The sequence below is a fragment of the Vidua chalybeata genome, chromosome 4, assembly GCF_026979565.1.
Source record: "Vidua chalybeata isolate OUT-0048 chromosome 4, bVidCha1 merged haplotype, whole genome shotgun sequence".
Taxonomy (NCBI): Eukaryota; Metazoa; Chordata; class Aves; order Passeriformes; family Viduidae; genus Vidua; species Vidua chalybeata.
In genome coordinates, this window is record NC_071533.1 from 64,430,513 (window position 1) to 64,446,011 (window position 15,499).

A 15,499-nucleotide genomic window follows, 5' to 3' on the forward strand; every position below is an offset into this window, starting at 1 on the left:
AAAATAGTTGTGGGTGTTTTTTTAAATGAATATGCAGAAAACCGTGTAAATAGAATCACCTTTGCAGGCCAATGAATTGCTCAATATTGATGCCTGTTACTTTTAAATGAATGATACTATACTGTTTCCATAATAAGTTTATGTGAATTAAGGAAAAACATAAGTGCTTGCAATGATCTGGGATGTAATTGATACAAAAATATGTCTTGATTTGATCAACAAAATATGTTAAGATATCTGAAATTAAAATTGGTTTCTAGTCTTTGAATAGCCACTTTAATCCAAAACAGCATTCAGGGTTTTTGGGGTTTTTTGTGATCTGACACTTCCTTTTTCCTGTGCAGACTCTTTTTATTAAAATACTGAATATTCATTTTAAATGGCAAAAAAAATAAAGCTGGAATAATACCGTAGACTTTTTCATGTATTTGGATCTTGTCTGCTTACAAAAATATTTTCATCATGAGCTGTGGAAAGGATTTTGTGGAAACTCTTAAAAAAATTGGATATCCAAAGGCTGATGAGCTTAATGGAGAAGATTTTGACTGGATGTTTGAGTCTTCAGAAGACAAATCATTTTTGGAGTGGTTTTGTGGAAACATAAATGGGCAGCATGTGGTATCTGAAGAAGAACTGCAAGACTTTGATAATCTTCTCCAGTGTGGTAAGCCTGTTTTGGAAGGAAACGCACTGGATGAAGTCCTTGAAACCTTGGAGCCCATGGGTTCAACAAACAGTAGCCAAGAGGAAGACAGGGAAGAAGTGGAGAAATTAGAGGATGAGCTTCAAGCTCTTCAAAAGTTAAAAAGCCTTCAAATTCATCGGCATAATAAGCTTCAGCTGTTGGTTACTACAAACAGCCAGTTGTTACAAACATTCCAAAGCAGAGAGGAAGAAGCACGGAAGGATTGGAAAGAAGGACTGGAAGTTTTTACTGCAGCAAATAATAAGCTTGACAATGAACTGCAGTCTCTTATAGCTGCAGTGAAGGAATTTGCCTCTTTCTTCACTGCTTCAGATTCAGCACAGGGGTCAGATGCACATCCAATGTTTTTTTCCCAACTTTCTTTGGACAGATACTTGTCTGTGGAAGAACAAAACACTGCAGCACTTACATCACACATAAAAAAGCTTTTTTATGACGCTGTGTCTAAATGCGCTGAAAATTCACATGAAGGCAGCTTTCAACTTGAAGATTTAATCAAGCAAGTCCCTTTTGATGAGGCTAATGAAGTTTGTGAAGAGAGGCAAGAGATAGCCAGGCTCCAGGCAGCGTATATTTGTGGTCAGAACCAGCTAATTCAGCTGCAAGCTGAAGAGGAGGGCATGAATTCAGCTATCCAGTGTGCAGAGAGCCTGCTGCAGTCCTTGGACAAGGTAAGGCACAAAAAGTGATAGAAGGTACTGGAGTTTTAAACAGACAGGCAAATTCCACTGGATCTAGTGAAAAGAATTGCTGAGTTACTGTTATTTCAATGGTTTCATGTAGTGAAATTTTTATGAAGTTTTAGTCTTGTTCACAAAACTGCTCTTGTGAAATATGTTCAGTTTCCATAGTTAGAAGTTCTTCAGTGCAGTAGAGTACCTTTAATTCTGCTTTCCAGCATTACTACCTTTAAAATCTTAGAATTTATAGCATCTTTCTAGTTTAGTTTAACTTTGAATTTTCAAATTAGAACTGGCTCTTTGTATAGTAAACAGTATCTTAGCTTTGGTTGCAATTTTGTGGTCTCAGGAAGCCAATATGATAAATGTATTCCTGTTTGTATTGCATAGCATAAGCTTAAAAAGTTTTAGTTCACTCACTTGGAAACTCAAGTATTTGTACCAAAGAAATCAATCTGATAGTCATGAAGCCCCAGACAGGGCCCCCAGCCCTGTCTCTCAACAAGTGAGTGACAGGCAGATGTGGTTAGTGGAATTTGTGAAGAAATCATAATGAAAGGAAAGGTATTTGCTTATGCCAGTCGTGGAATAACTTGAGGCATCATGTCAGTTTGTATATTTTCATTTATGGATTACTAGTATACAGGACTTGAGTGATTAGAGTAATTTGAAAAAGATTGATTCTGCCAGCAGTGTTGATATCTTACTGAGTACAAAAAAATATGTTTGCTTGTGAGATTTCAGTTAGGCCTGCTTGAAATAGGTGCTAGGCAAAATGCAGCTCTTTTATTTTTAACCCAATAAAGTGTTTCCTGACCCTGTGATACAAAGAAATTACTTTGTACTGAAATATATTTATTATCTACTTTGTTCATCTGTATTTGCATTATTTTGTGAAATTCTGTAAAACTACTTGTAGAGTTTTCATTTAATTTTGTAGCTAAATGTAACATGAGTCTTACATGAACTGAAGAAATGTTTGGGAGGTGGCTTGGCAGGAACCGTGAAGAAATTCACAAATATTTTGTTTTATGCAGGATATTGGACAACAGGAAAACATTGATGCTAAAATATCTAGTTTAAGTGCTGAAATTTCAGCAATTAAACAAGATATAGCTCAGATAAATAATGAAGAGCTGCTTCCCCTTCTTAAGAAGAAAGCACAACTTTTGACCGCACCAGTGGTGAAAGAATACTTAGATCACCAAATTGCTCGGCAGGACTGTTATGCTGCAATTCAAGATAAAATAGGCAGGCATTTGATAAGACAGAAAACATCATTTGAACTTATTCAGCTGGCCTGTGAAATGGAGATGAAGAAACACCAGGAGATCAGCTGCCAACTTGAGAATTTGGTAGAATCTCTGAAACAAAGCACTGATGAGTTACAGCAGAGACTACAGGTGATAGCTGAACGAACTGAGCAGGCAAAGCCAAGGAGCACTATTGGTTCAGAGGATGGTTTATCTTGCAGGTAAGTATTATAGTCACTATTGGACTTGTACTTTCTTTGAAATAATACTGGGGAGATGAAGCTCAGGCAAGGTAAGCATTGCCTGCTGCCAAGTTCTTACTTACTTGCTGTAGCTAATTAGAATTTTGAATTTTCAAGAACTGAAGCTTTCAAGATGTGAAACTTGTTTCTTCTATGTCCTTTGAACTTCTTTTCAGGTTTGCCTGAGGAAAAACTGTTCAATTATCAGTCTTTTTTAATATTGCTGAAGCATTCCTAATTAATATCCATAATATGAAGAATGTTTAAACCCAAGCCTGTCTTATCTAGCACCTCCTGATACTCTAGAGGTAGAGATGTTAATAGCGGTGAATTACCCAGGCTGTGTGCACGGCCTCACCTGCTGAGCCCACAAAAACCCCCCGTGTGGTAGGAGAGAGGAATGACTCCTTTGGACTATGAAATGTGTTTAGCTCCTTTTTACTGCCTGATTTGCCATCTGGTTTGAGTGTCCTGGCACCCATGTAGGAGTCTGGTTTTTCACCATTAAATAATTAAGTCTCCTTAAAGTTCAGTGATACAGTTAAGGATGTGTGCTGTGCTGCTCTTCCATCAAGACAACCTTTTGAGATAAATTGTATAATTATAGGTGTGTTACCATAAGACTTTTCCTCCTTCTTTAGAATGGTGCTTTAAGTGTTTATTTTTTTTAATAATTGATAAGTGATAGCTGAGTATGGTTAGGCACAGTGAATAACTGGAAGAATTAGGCAGCATTAATTTTACTCCTATTGTGTGTTTGTGTCAGCTTGTTACATTTTTGTTCAGGTTTATTATAAAGTCTCCAAATCACTAAATTTTTCTGGCTACTTTTTTTTTTTTTTTTTTTGGATAAAGGGAAGGCAAGTTGAAAGAATTAAAAACTTTATAGGGTTTGTAAACAGAAGACACTTGAAAGACATTCAGTTACTTCTGAAATATAGCTCCTTCTCTTAATAAAGCCAGTCTGATTTTTTATTAGCTCCTGAAGATTTTTTTAATGCAGAGGTGGTAGTAACATTTGGACTATGTAATGTTGTCTGTAATCATATTAGGCCCATTCCTGATGCAGTGCAAGGGTACACTTTGCTATAGTGTGTAATGCTATCTTTTGCATGATTGTAACTGATTGGAGAACTTCTTAGCAGTCTCTTCATAGAGAGATAGAAAACAGGAAATACTTCAGTAAGCTTGAAAATGTTACAAAGATTGTTCTTATTTCTTATTGGCCATTGAAGTCTGCTTTCATTCAGCAATTAAAAAAAAATCCATCTTACTTTGCAGCTCTTGAAGTATCAGGAAATAGTTGGCAAAACCATACTGTCAACTTCTATTTGCATTCATGATGTACTTACTAACTGTTACTTCAATATTTGATATAAAAATATTTTGGATTCCTGTTAATTACTACTATATATAGATGGAATCCTGCAATCAGTGGGAGATACAGCAGTTTTGTAAAAGTGCCCTCAGCAGAACTTAGCTTACTCATCCTCTGACTTCTCAACACAGACATGTTCTCTTAACTAATGATGATAGAGTGCTTAGGAAAGTTAAAATATTTGTTGTGTGTCTAACTTCACTTGTTACAGGCTGTATCAGCTCCTGGAAGGAGGAAGTAAAAAACAACAATTGTTTAAAACATACAAAAGCCTGGAGCAGATGGCTCAGAAGTTGAAGCAGGACTGTGCTAGAGTAGAAGATCAGCTGGCAGCATCTGCTCAAGAGCAGTCTCTCCTTTTGTCCAGCCTAGAAGGGGATGTGGATGCCCTTCATGATGCTCTCTACTGTGGAACAAATCAGATACAGCTCCGGAGTCCGGTAAGCCCTTCGTGGTCTTTTTCAAATGACTGCATTGCGTGTCATGTTCTTTTACTGATAAAAGTATAGTGTGAAGGCTCTAGACATGCAAACTGTCCCCACTAATTAGCAACAAATTTATTAGCATAATGATGATGGATGCTGAACATGTACATTGTTCTTGGCTAATGCTGGATTTTTTGTAAAAGCTGGCAGGTAATAATTTTTTGGTTTCTGAGCAAACTGTTGCATCTAAATGAATTTCTTTCAAAGGCATGTGCAGTCCTGCATTCCTGTAAGCTTGTGGTGTGGGAGATCCTTTGTCTGGGTAGGGTGTCACTGGAAAATTCTTTTAAGCTGCTTTTCATTTCATCTGGGCTTTCTCCCCTGTTACCTCTAAGACTCCAATAGTATGGTTTGGCCCCTTAAAAGCCTGACCATGGATGGGTCATTTGGACAAAATAAAAATACCACAGTTTTGAAGGACAATCCTGCTACACAGCTCTCAGGTATTATGTTTAGAACATCTTTTAAATGGGAACAGGGTTTGTTAAATGCACCTTGTTATGGTTTTTAAATCTTTGTAGGTACCTCAAAAATGCATCAAGGGAAATCTTCTGTTACATAATACTTTCTTGGTTAATTACATAAAAATATATTTAACAGTCATCTGTCAAATGAATTTACAGCATATAGCACAGTTTTTATTTAAAAATGAAACTGTAATTGGAACAGTATATTTAGAGATTGCATTTTTAAAATCAAATACCTTCCTATTGATTTAAGTTACTTCTTAAAATATATCTCATTCTACTGCTACTGTTTCTTAAGAAAAGTAATTCCTTTAATAATGTGCAAGTAGATGATTAGTCTGCTTATACTGAACTATCACAAGAATGCCAGCTGGGAAAGTTGCAGCTGGTATTTAATGATTTAATTGTAAAACTGATTCGGCTTTTTGTTGTGCTTTTTTTCTGTTTGTTCCCTTTTAAGATTTGACTAGCAATGAAGATTTGTAATCGATAGAAAATGTAATTCACTTATGTCTCTAGGTCAGGTTCAGATTCTTATGGTCTTAACTCATCTGGTCAACAAGTAAATGAAATTACATTTGCATAATACGATATGAGTTCTGTTACATGGAGCTCAAAAATTACATATATTGAATGGAATCCCTTATCTTTGTTTCTGTTTTTTTTGTGATTATTTTTTGATTACAAACAAATGGCTTCCCAAAGCAAAAAAAACCTGTAGTTCGGCTAGTATATTAACAATAGAAAAGTAATAATTTTTTGTCTTTTATTTTTTGTTAGGAACTTAATGAGCAGTTTCACCAACTGAAAGTGGATTTAGATGAGCTAAATCGTCTCCTTAAGGATCTGGTTGCTGATTTGAAGTCGAAGAGAAGCTTTTTAGAGTCCAATAGGCTGCTTCAGATGGAAAGAGACTTGTATGTGTATTTTTTCAAAGATGAAGAGCAGTTGAAAGAGATGGTAGAAAAGCTTGAGCAGCAGTCTCAGGCTAAAGCCAGTGGTCTGGAAGATGAGAATTTCACAACCAGTGCAGTTCTTAATGTCTAAACAGCAATGTACTCTTAAGAAAAGAAAATGTTAATGTAAACTGTTGATGAGTTTATGGAATAATAAGCATTAGCTTGTCAAGGCTGACACTTACCTGTCACTGCAGTGAATCTTAACTGCCACTGTTACCAGCTGAGATTGTGTGCTGCTTTATGGCTTCTTCTGCCTGCTGAATTCAATCCCAGTTTTGTCAGAACTCTTGGATATGAAGTAATTGTTGGTTATTTGAAAGAAGTATGTTCAGGCTGCTCTTCTGCTGGCCTGTGTGTTCATTTCTGCTGCACACAGCATAGCATCAATAGGAATGTGAACCCTTGAGTTAAGTCTTTTTGCATGCTAAGAACTTTTTGGACTGCAAAATGAATGTGGAGAAGGCTTTCCAGATTTTGGAACAAGGATGTAATGTGCTCATAGTGAAGAGGAGAGTTCTCAAAGGCAGCAGATATTCCATGCTTGTTTCCCTTACAGTTCTTCTAAGAAGACTTGGTTTTGTTAGAAATGTGCTGGAATATGTACCAGAATCTGTTTTAACTACCAAGACCATCTGTTTTAAGACCATTTTAATATCTCTTAATTTAACTTATGGCCTGTCTTCTCCATTGAAAACAGTCTATACTTATTGTGGCTTGTCAATGAACAAGAATTTTAAATTTATCTTTTGTACTTCTGAGTTTGCCTTATAATTTATAATGATAGGCATTTCAATTCAGAGTGCTGATGCTTTCATACTTGTGCTTTCATGTGCATTGTTAGCCCATTTATCAAATTTTTATATAGCTTCCTAATATACCAATGGAACTAAATAGGCTTTTATAGTATGATAACTTCCAGTCTTTTATATTTTGATGGGATCAGCTGTGCTTGCTTTCAAGCACTGTACATATTGATAGTGGTTAGTATATTTGTTTAAATTCAGTAACAGTAGTCTTAAAACTATTTTGATGGCACACTTTTAACTTCTATGTGATTATAACTTATTTTTAAATGTGTAATTTTTTTAGCTTACTGGTTGGATGTCTTTGTCTGGATTTCAAGCTGCTCAACTTTATACTTTGTGTATATTATTAAATGCCAATTCTGTCAATTCAGTTCAGTGTGGTTAATATTTATGGTGAATCTGTGTGGGTTTTTCTAGACCTGTTCTCAGGCATGGTGTCTTTATATTTTATATTTTGTATTTTGATCTACCCCTGGGGCTGTGACTGCTGCTTCTCAGCCTGAGAAGTCAGGGAGCTGTTTAACCCTGTGTAGGAAAGAAGTGTTGCTCTTAGGCATAGAAGTGAGGAGGAGTTGAGTGCAGGGAAGGATTGTACTTCTTATTCCTGGAATGTCAGGGAAAAGAAAGCCATTCCACCTCTCACCCTTTCCTTCACATGCTTACTAATTAGAACTAGAGGGATATAGCCAGTGCTAATGCAGCATGATGGATGTTCCTCTTTGAATTGGATGCAAATATTTGGACTTGTAATTATTAAAAGGTGCAATGTACCTGTGGTCTTGAGCCAAGAAAAATATTTCTGTGTAGGCAGAGGAACTGTTTGCTGATGGTTAAGTTTTGACAGTGTGCTCATGCACTGGATCTAGTGGGAGAAGACCAGAGTAACAGGACTCTAGCTACCCACTTGTATAGGAATAGTTGAGTGAACAGCAGGTTTTGGTAGAGTGATTAATTTGTACACCTTGGATCCTTGAAGTATTTTTTAAAATGTTGGATGTTTCTCTTGTGTTTGTGTCAAGTTTTACACATTCTTCTGGTCTAACTGTCGAACAACAAGTCATCAGTGTGGACACCGTTACTTGTGCTTCTCCAGAGCGTGTTGTACCTAAGGATTCTCCAAAGTATTTTGTAGATATTACAAAATATGGACAGGTCAGCTGGAAAACCAGCTCCTTTTCAGAAAAGGATAACATTTACAACAACAGTAGGTTTGGTCAAAGCTTGTAGAAACTATAAATGTTGCTGTGCAGTTTCTTAAATTGACAAGCTATAGTAGCTATTTTAAAGTTACCAATATATAGCAGTGTTTGAATGCATCAATTATACAAAATTTAAGGATGTAGAGGTCTTTTATTATAAATATTTTCTGAAACAGCACATAACTAATGGCTGTATATTGTGATAGTATTGCTTGTTTCTTTAATCTTGTGTTGGCTTAATTTTGGCAATTACTTGAAAGTTAATTATGTCTTTCCTGATAAAATCCAGACACTAGTAACAGTAACTGTAAGCACATGCTAGATACATCCTCGTTTAAAGATGGAGGGAGGGGGAATGTATCTCAGACATAGATACTTCTTGTTTTATTTGTCAGATTTTATTTTCTTTTAGTACAAGTTAGCTGTACTTAGGACTGCTGATTTTTTAATTGGTGTATTAAACCACTGATTCAAAGAGATTTGTTTTTGTAAATTAGTATATTTTTATTTCCAATACAGTACTGATAGGCATGTCTGGGAGCAAATGTAGTTTTCCATTGAGAACGAATGGCTAAACAGGCTCACTATATTTTGTCTTTAATTTCAACAGAATAAAAATGAGAATTACTCATGGCCCTGATAAATTCCTAATTTGTGTGTTCTGTGTTTCAGTTTAACCTTAGAAATGGAGCGGTACATAGGATGTGAGATTTCTAAAGTGCCTTTATCTAATATTGCTCAGAGGATTATGACAGCTTTGCAGTCTATTCCTGTAGAAGCTCAGACTAACAGAGAAAATAACCAGAGTGAGTAAAATTTAGCCTGTGTTTTTCTGTTGAAAAATTGAAACTCAACAGTATCAAACCTCTAGTCCTTGTTTTTAAATAGAGAAAAAGAAAAGGTGAGACTCTAGGTTTACAGGTTTAGAAGAGGAATTAAGCTGTAACTGACATTTGCTGGGACTTTGCTGATTCAATAATGTTATGTGAGTGCAAAGAATGGTACCACAAATTTAATTTTTTTCTCCTTTTCCTGTTGTCTGGTACATAATTATATGGAATTTCAAACTGTTCCTTAAGTACTACAATGTTGTAAATTAGATGCATACATTAACTTGACTCTGGACTGGATATTTAACGATCACTGGAGATAGTAGGAACTTAACAAGAAACCTGTGAGCTCTCCAGACTCCTGTCTGTCCTTAAAATACATATTCATTAGCAGTGTGCTCCTTGTGAAATTGTTGGGGGAAGAGTGAACAAAAGTCCCAGTGAAAGAACAAATGAGGTAATGTTAAAAGTGCCTCAGCAGATGTAGAACATTGTGGACACTAGGGAGGTTTAGCAAGGTGCAGGTTTTATTCTCAGTTCTGTGCAAGTCACAGTCAGTCAAACTGGCTCTGGAAAGAAGTAGAAAGTTAAAGAGTTTTGCTTACTTTCAGTTGTCTGTTTTCTCCTGATCAATAAGCTTTAAATCTAACATTTATTCCTGTGTACACCATGGTTTTTGCAGCTGCTGTTGTATATAATGTTGTATATAATGGTTCAGTAAAGTATTGGATCAGTGGAGCCTGGTGGTGTAGCAGTGACAAACATAGTAGTTCATCACTGTGTAAATCAGTAATACACATTTAAAGAAATGTGGGATGAGTTAATTTAAAAATGTTACATTGTATATGGTACATCTGATTTTATTGTATATGGCACATTGTATACATTGTATATGGTACATCATGATTTTAAAGAACATTCTATTTCTTTTTAGCCCCAGTTTGATATTTTACTTCTCTTGCTACCTTGTCAATGCCTATACACACACGTACATACATACATACACACATATATACATACATATATACATATATACATGTATATCTTTAGTGTGGGTCTGTAAAAAGTTTGCCTCTTAAAAAACCAAAAATGACTGCAAACCTCCGATGTTAGTTGGTCTGTTTCAGACTGCCTTGAACTGTATTTTATAGATTTTAAAATTTTTATTTCTACTTAATGGAAAAAATGTTTGTCTTTAGAAGGTAAATATTGGGCTCAACAAATATCTGCCATGTTGACCTAGTTGGTGAAATTCTGTGGTTATCCTGGCAGTGGAGCTCTAATCTTTCCATCAAGCCTTGAGGAGCTAGAAGGCAGGGACGGGTTTCTGCTGCCATCTGGTGATACTTTGTCATAATTCTGAAACTGGAAGTTGGAGATCTCTTCAATGCCTGTCATACTGATTATTATGTGCTGGAGGAGAGAAATGTAATCCTCATCACCTTCTCTGGGGATTGGATTTGTCAAGGAAAAGTATCTAGCTGTAAAACAATTAAAAGCACTGAAGGTAAACTCTGATACTATCATTCTTAATTTAAAAGTGTTAAAAGTTGTAGAAAGTGTTGAAAAAACAAAGGTAAAAGGTTTGAAGCTACAAACACAGCTGTGCCATATTGCCTGTTCTAACAGCTTAGGTTAGAAATTTGAGCTGGAGCTCAGTGTCTGATTATATACTTACACCAACATGCATAAATAAGCTTATTTTCTTATGTAGACAAAGGTCTTGATTTGCCCAGACAAGTGTTTTTAAAAACAGTTCTAGTAAATTGAAATAGATCACCTTATGCTTTGTTTGACTTTGGTCAACACCATTGTTTTGTTTCAGAAAGTGTCTTGCTGCTGGTAATGCCAATTCATAGCTGACAGCAGCAGTTCACTGTTGTACTCAGTATGGGGAGACAAAATACATACTTCACCTGTGAGGTGCCTTTTGGCTGGGCAATAAGATAATTGAGACATAAAGGAATCCCAACTAGTTACAAACTCTGGAGACACGTGCACTTCAGGGGAGTTCTCTTTTTCCCTGTTCCTCTTTCTGTACCCACTGAGGTAATTACTGCTAGCCTGTTACCCCTGGCTCTTTCACTTGCTTCTCCTCTTCTTGGGACTTGTGGACAGTGTTAAGGCAGAAAAGAAACACATGTCCTCGTGGTTTCACTTGCCATGGTGTGAGTCTGAGGTGCATTTGCAAAATCTTCTCGGAACTGCAGAATCTGTGCTTTCAGAGCCATGGGCTAAAGGTCTCTGGCAGTTCAGTGGGGGCCCAGGCTCCCAGCTGTGCTGTGCTCTGTGTCAGACCCAGCACTGGTGGCGGGCCTGCTTCTCATGGGACTGTCACCTTATCTTCCTGTCAGTTTGTCATGTCTGAGATCTCCTTGCTCTCTCTTACCTGGTCTTAAAATGCCTGTTCTGTTGCAAGATAAGCAATGTGAAAAAATTATCCCCTACAAGTGAAACATGGTCAGTTTGTAAAACATGATATGCTAAACTCAAAATACAAATAATGCTTTATAGAACAAAGGTTTTGTGGAATTCTGCTGCCAAATTCCAAGAAAACAGTTAAGCTATGTAAAGTTTCTAGAGTTTGGATTTTTGTTTTTTTTTTCCTTCGTGCTCATACCCTCAGCTTTACTGTGACCAAAATGAGTTGTATTTTCTTGAAAGAGGCACATAATTACAGAATTATTGTAATGCTTCCTCTGAATTAGATGGAAAATATTTTTCTGCTTTGTAGTGAATTTTAAGTAATTTTTTTCTTAATGGTGACAGAGCAGTCTTTTGCATATGCATATTTTGGAACGTGCAGGGCCCTTTTAAGCATGAATACTAACTTGATAAATGGTTGTTGAGGGAAATTTTTTTACAATTCTTTCAGGTTTGGTAAAAGTGTGAGTAATATAACCCTATATGAAGCCTAAGTTATGGTTGCAGATTTATTTGTATTGTAAATGGGCTGTTTGCAGATTCATTTGTATTATAAATTGTTTCTTCTTTTTTAAAGCTGTAGAGAAGACAAAGGAAAATAAACTAGGTGATAAGGATGCACATCTGAGAAATGAAAAGGCAAGCATTTTTTTAAGATTAAAAACTACTAAAAGCAATCTTCTTGTAGCAGGTTTGAAGTTACAGATTGGTTCTTTCATAAGAAGCTTTATCATGATACATTTTATACAACCATAGTTCAGGTAACTTCCTCTGTCCTATTTTACACTTGACCTATATTTACCTATGAGAGTCTGGGCCCAACTTCTGTTCACTTTTAACAGGAAGTTGGTCTTTTATGATAGATTGATCAGAAATGAGGTTGCCACATTCGGACTGTCACCAGAGTTTAGAAATGTTCTCAGACTCCTGTTACTGAACGATCATAAGTGAGATGATTCATATGAAAAATTACTTTGTATTAGGAAGCTTAATTTTGGGTTTAATAATTTCTCTGAATTTGGTTTGGTGTGTGAGTGCCAGTGCAGTGTGGGAACAGGTAACTGTGGCAGCCCCAGCTCAGGCTTTGCTTGTAAAATCCATTGAGTTGATGGATGAGTTGCAGATGCTGCAACTAATCCCAGCTGTAAATGTCACAGCCTTCTGTACTCTCACTCTGGTGCATGTTGCACACTTCAATTCCATTCAGGTTGCTCAAGATGCAGAAAACTGATGCCTTGTGTGGAATGAGAAAGTTTCCTACAAATTACACTGGCTCACAGGCGCTTCTGCAGCTGTGGGTGCACATAGAAAGGAGTGAACCCCTTTTTGTAATGGTGACACTCTAATTTTGACTTGCTGCATCTAATGAGATCTTCCTACATTGACATAAATTATGAAACTACATCCTGGGAGTAATTTTCTCTACTTCCAGCCATGTCATTATTTCTAATAGAAGGTCAGTTCTTCATGGAAGCTGCTGTTTCTCTCTGTGGTTAATTGTAGTTCCAGCTGTATTATTCTGACTTGATAATTAAATTTCTTTGTTCATATTTTTTGAACCTTTAAAAAAGAATTGCTTATTCCTGGTTCTATAATTACTAGAGTGTCCTAATTTAAATTTTGCTGTGTTAAATGACAAAACTATTTGCAGTTTGTCTGGAGAATACACTTGAGTGAATTAGTTGTCTTTCTATGGCTCTTAAACATTTGGCCCTTGATTTTTTTCCCCTTTTGGTAACTCTATAGTGCCCACCTTTTGATTAGCATTGCAAAAGTCCAATAATTTGTCTTCATTCAGAACAGCCACTATTCATTTTGGTAGTAGCAGAAGCTGAATTAGCTTCCTTTTCCTATTTACTTAGAACCTTGTAATTGTACTTTTGCTGTAGAGTTGATCCTGTAAAGTATCTAAAGCAGTCTTTGTTCTTTTTCATCACTTAACTCTATAGTTCTAAGGTCTGGGAATATGGGAACTGGTTTAAGGAAGCATTGAAAGATAGGCAAGACATTAATGCTTAATTTTCAAAAAGAAAACTATATAAAATCAAAGAAGCTTTTAAAAGAAATTATATGGAATTGTCCTCCAAACCCAGAACATTTGTAGGTAGTATAGGGATTTTTTCAAAGCAGAATATTGATGATTTGAAATGAATACTAAATTGTATCTGGAAAAAGTAGTATGGCTAAGAGACAGTATGAAGGAGACTACTAAAAAATGTCATCATGCAAAAATGTGAGCTTAGCAGAATTTGTATTATTCTATACTGTCCTCATTTGACTAAGTTAAATGAAATATACAATGGTATAGTTCAAAATAACTTTGAGGAAAAGCTTGCAAATGCATCACTAATACATAATTTTTTCAAATGCTTCAGGAGTGGAAAGCTTGCCAGCTCCTCTAAGGCCTATTGGTGATTGAGGCATAAAAAGTATTGAGGGAAGATGTAAATCTGTCTATCTGTAAATAGTTAAACACACATTTACCTTGGGAATCTTGGAAGGGTCACTGATTGCCATTGCAGAGTCATTGTTCATGAAATCAAGGCAGAGGATCTATTTCTGCTGAGGAGTTTGTAGAAGGAACTGGCAAAATAAGTAGTAAGAAAGCACTAGGGCCAGTAGCATAGCAAGGAAATTTCTGGAGGAAATAAGGATGGAGGAGTAGAGTTCAAGCATTACATGCAGCATCTTGCTTAATGCTATTCAGTAGCATTCTGCTGTAGAGGGATCCAGGGACTATCTGGAGTAGGAAAAACTGTTCTGGATATATTGAATTAAACAGAATAGAATGTAATACTTATTCATACAGCTCATAATACCTCAGTGCAACTTTTTAATGTATTTTTTATGTCTTGCAATCCTGTAAGTTGCTTGAAGGGATCCAGTTGATTCACATACTTGAGATTCCAAAGCAGTCATTAAAGTCCCTTGCCAAAAGTTCTGTAACAAACGAAGCTGTCATGAAAAGAGTTCTGAATATTGAAGCTAAAGATGAAGGGTCTCTGCCCTCTTCGGACAATAATAACCGTGTCACTGTGGAAGACAGGCTACTGGACTAGATACCTCTTACAGTTTGCAATTTTTAGTGTTGGATTAATATTACATTAAAAAAGAAGTGGTTGTGGATGTAAATGGTATATGTCAACAAAATCTCTACTGATACATATTTGAATTTTGGTTTATGTAATGTGGTTCCCCTAAACTGGCTCTGTTTTGTTAGTATCAACAGTTTTTCATAGAATTTTGCTTTCTTGAAAGCTTATCTAAATTAACTTAGTGCAATTTTTAGTTTCTCCTTATAAGTCAAATAGTTGGTTTGCTAAAAATTTCTGATTTTCCCAGGAGGATTGTGATTCCAGAATTGCCATATTAAAAACAACTGTCAGCCCTGAAAAAAGAACAGCTGGTCAGATAGTCAGGACAGTGCATATGGATAAAATATTTGGCTGTCAAGATACCAAAATATTGAGCTGTTACCAGGATTCAGGCTTCCCAAAATGGAGATGTCAAGAAAAAAGTCTTTCAGTAGAAGAAAAAAACCTGAAGGATGAGGAAAACAAAATAGCTATTCCTCTTAAAAGAAAGCAAGATGTGTCTATATCTTGTTCAGAGAAAACAAGAAGATTGCATGTAAATACCTACATGTTCTTACATGAAAGAAGCTGTACTCCTGGGCAAAAAAAGTCTTCTGGGAAGTATCCTTGTGATATCAGCAGTTTAGGATGTGAAGAAAAAAGCAAACTCCTTGCAACTATACAACAGGCAGCAGCTTTTATCACTACTATGATATTTCAAGATGGTTCTTCACAACTCAACTCTGAGCAGGTTAGTGAAGGATGGGGTTTCTTTAGAGTCACTTCTGTAGAACCATTTGAATGTGCATGTGACTGATAATCACAAACCCATGTTCATTGGCAGCACTCTTGTGTATGACATACCAAAATGTACAGTTAGATTACATTTTATTTTCAACTACCAAGTAAAACTTAGAGAAAATGAAACCACTAGGATTTTTGTTTCAAGGCTGAAACACTTGCATGCTTCTCTACTGTGTCAATGGTGAATGCAGT

At 36.1% G+C, this 15,499-nt stretch overlaps 1 protein-coding gene across 11 annotated transcripts in view; it reads left to right on the top strand.

Annotated features, from left to right (window-relative positions):
• Positions 1-15,499, top strand: part of LOC128787103 (DNA polymerase nu-like) — a 111,617-nt gene that overhangs the window by 1,505 nt on the left and 94,613 nt on the right. For 5 of the 11 annotated variants that reach the window (XR_008430573.1, XM_053941001.1, XM_053941000.1 and 2 more), the window contains exons 3-9: positions 345-1,377; positions 2,424-2,860; positions 4,471-4,699; positions 5,992-6,128; positions 8,848-8,981; positions 12,007-12,068; positions 14,772-15,254. Coding sequence is in view for 10 of the 11 variants with exons in the window: in XM_053941001.1 (XP_053796976.1) it covers positions 463-1,377; positions 2,424-2,860; positions 4,471-4,699; positions 5,992-6,128; positions 8,848-8,981; positions 12,007-12,068; positions 14,772-15,254 (2,397 nt within the window). In the remaining variant the exon portion in view is untranslated. Of the gene's footprint in view, positions 1-344; positions 1,378-2,423; positions 2,861-4,470; positions 4,700-5,991; positions 7,347-7,995; positions 8,181-8,847; positions 8,982-12,006; positions 12,069-14,771; positions 15,255-15,499 lie in introns of those variants that run through there. The other 6 variants (XM_053941002.1, XM_053941008.1, XM_053941005.1 and 3 more) reach the window with 6 other exon arrangements.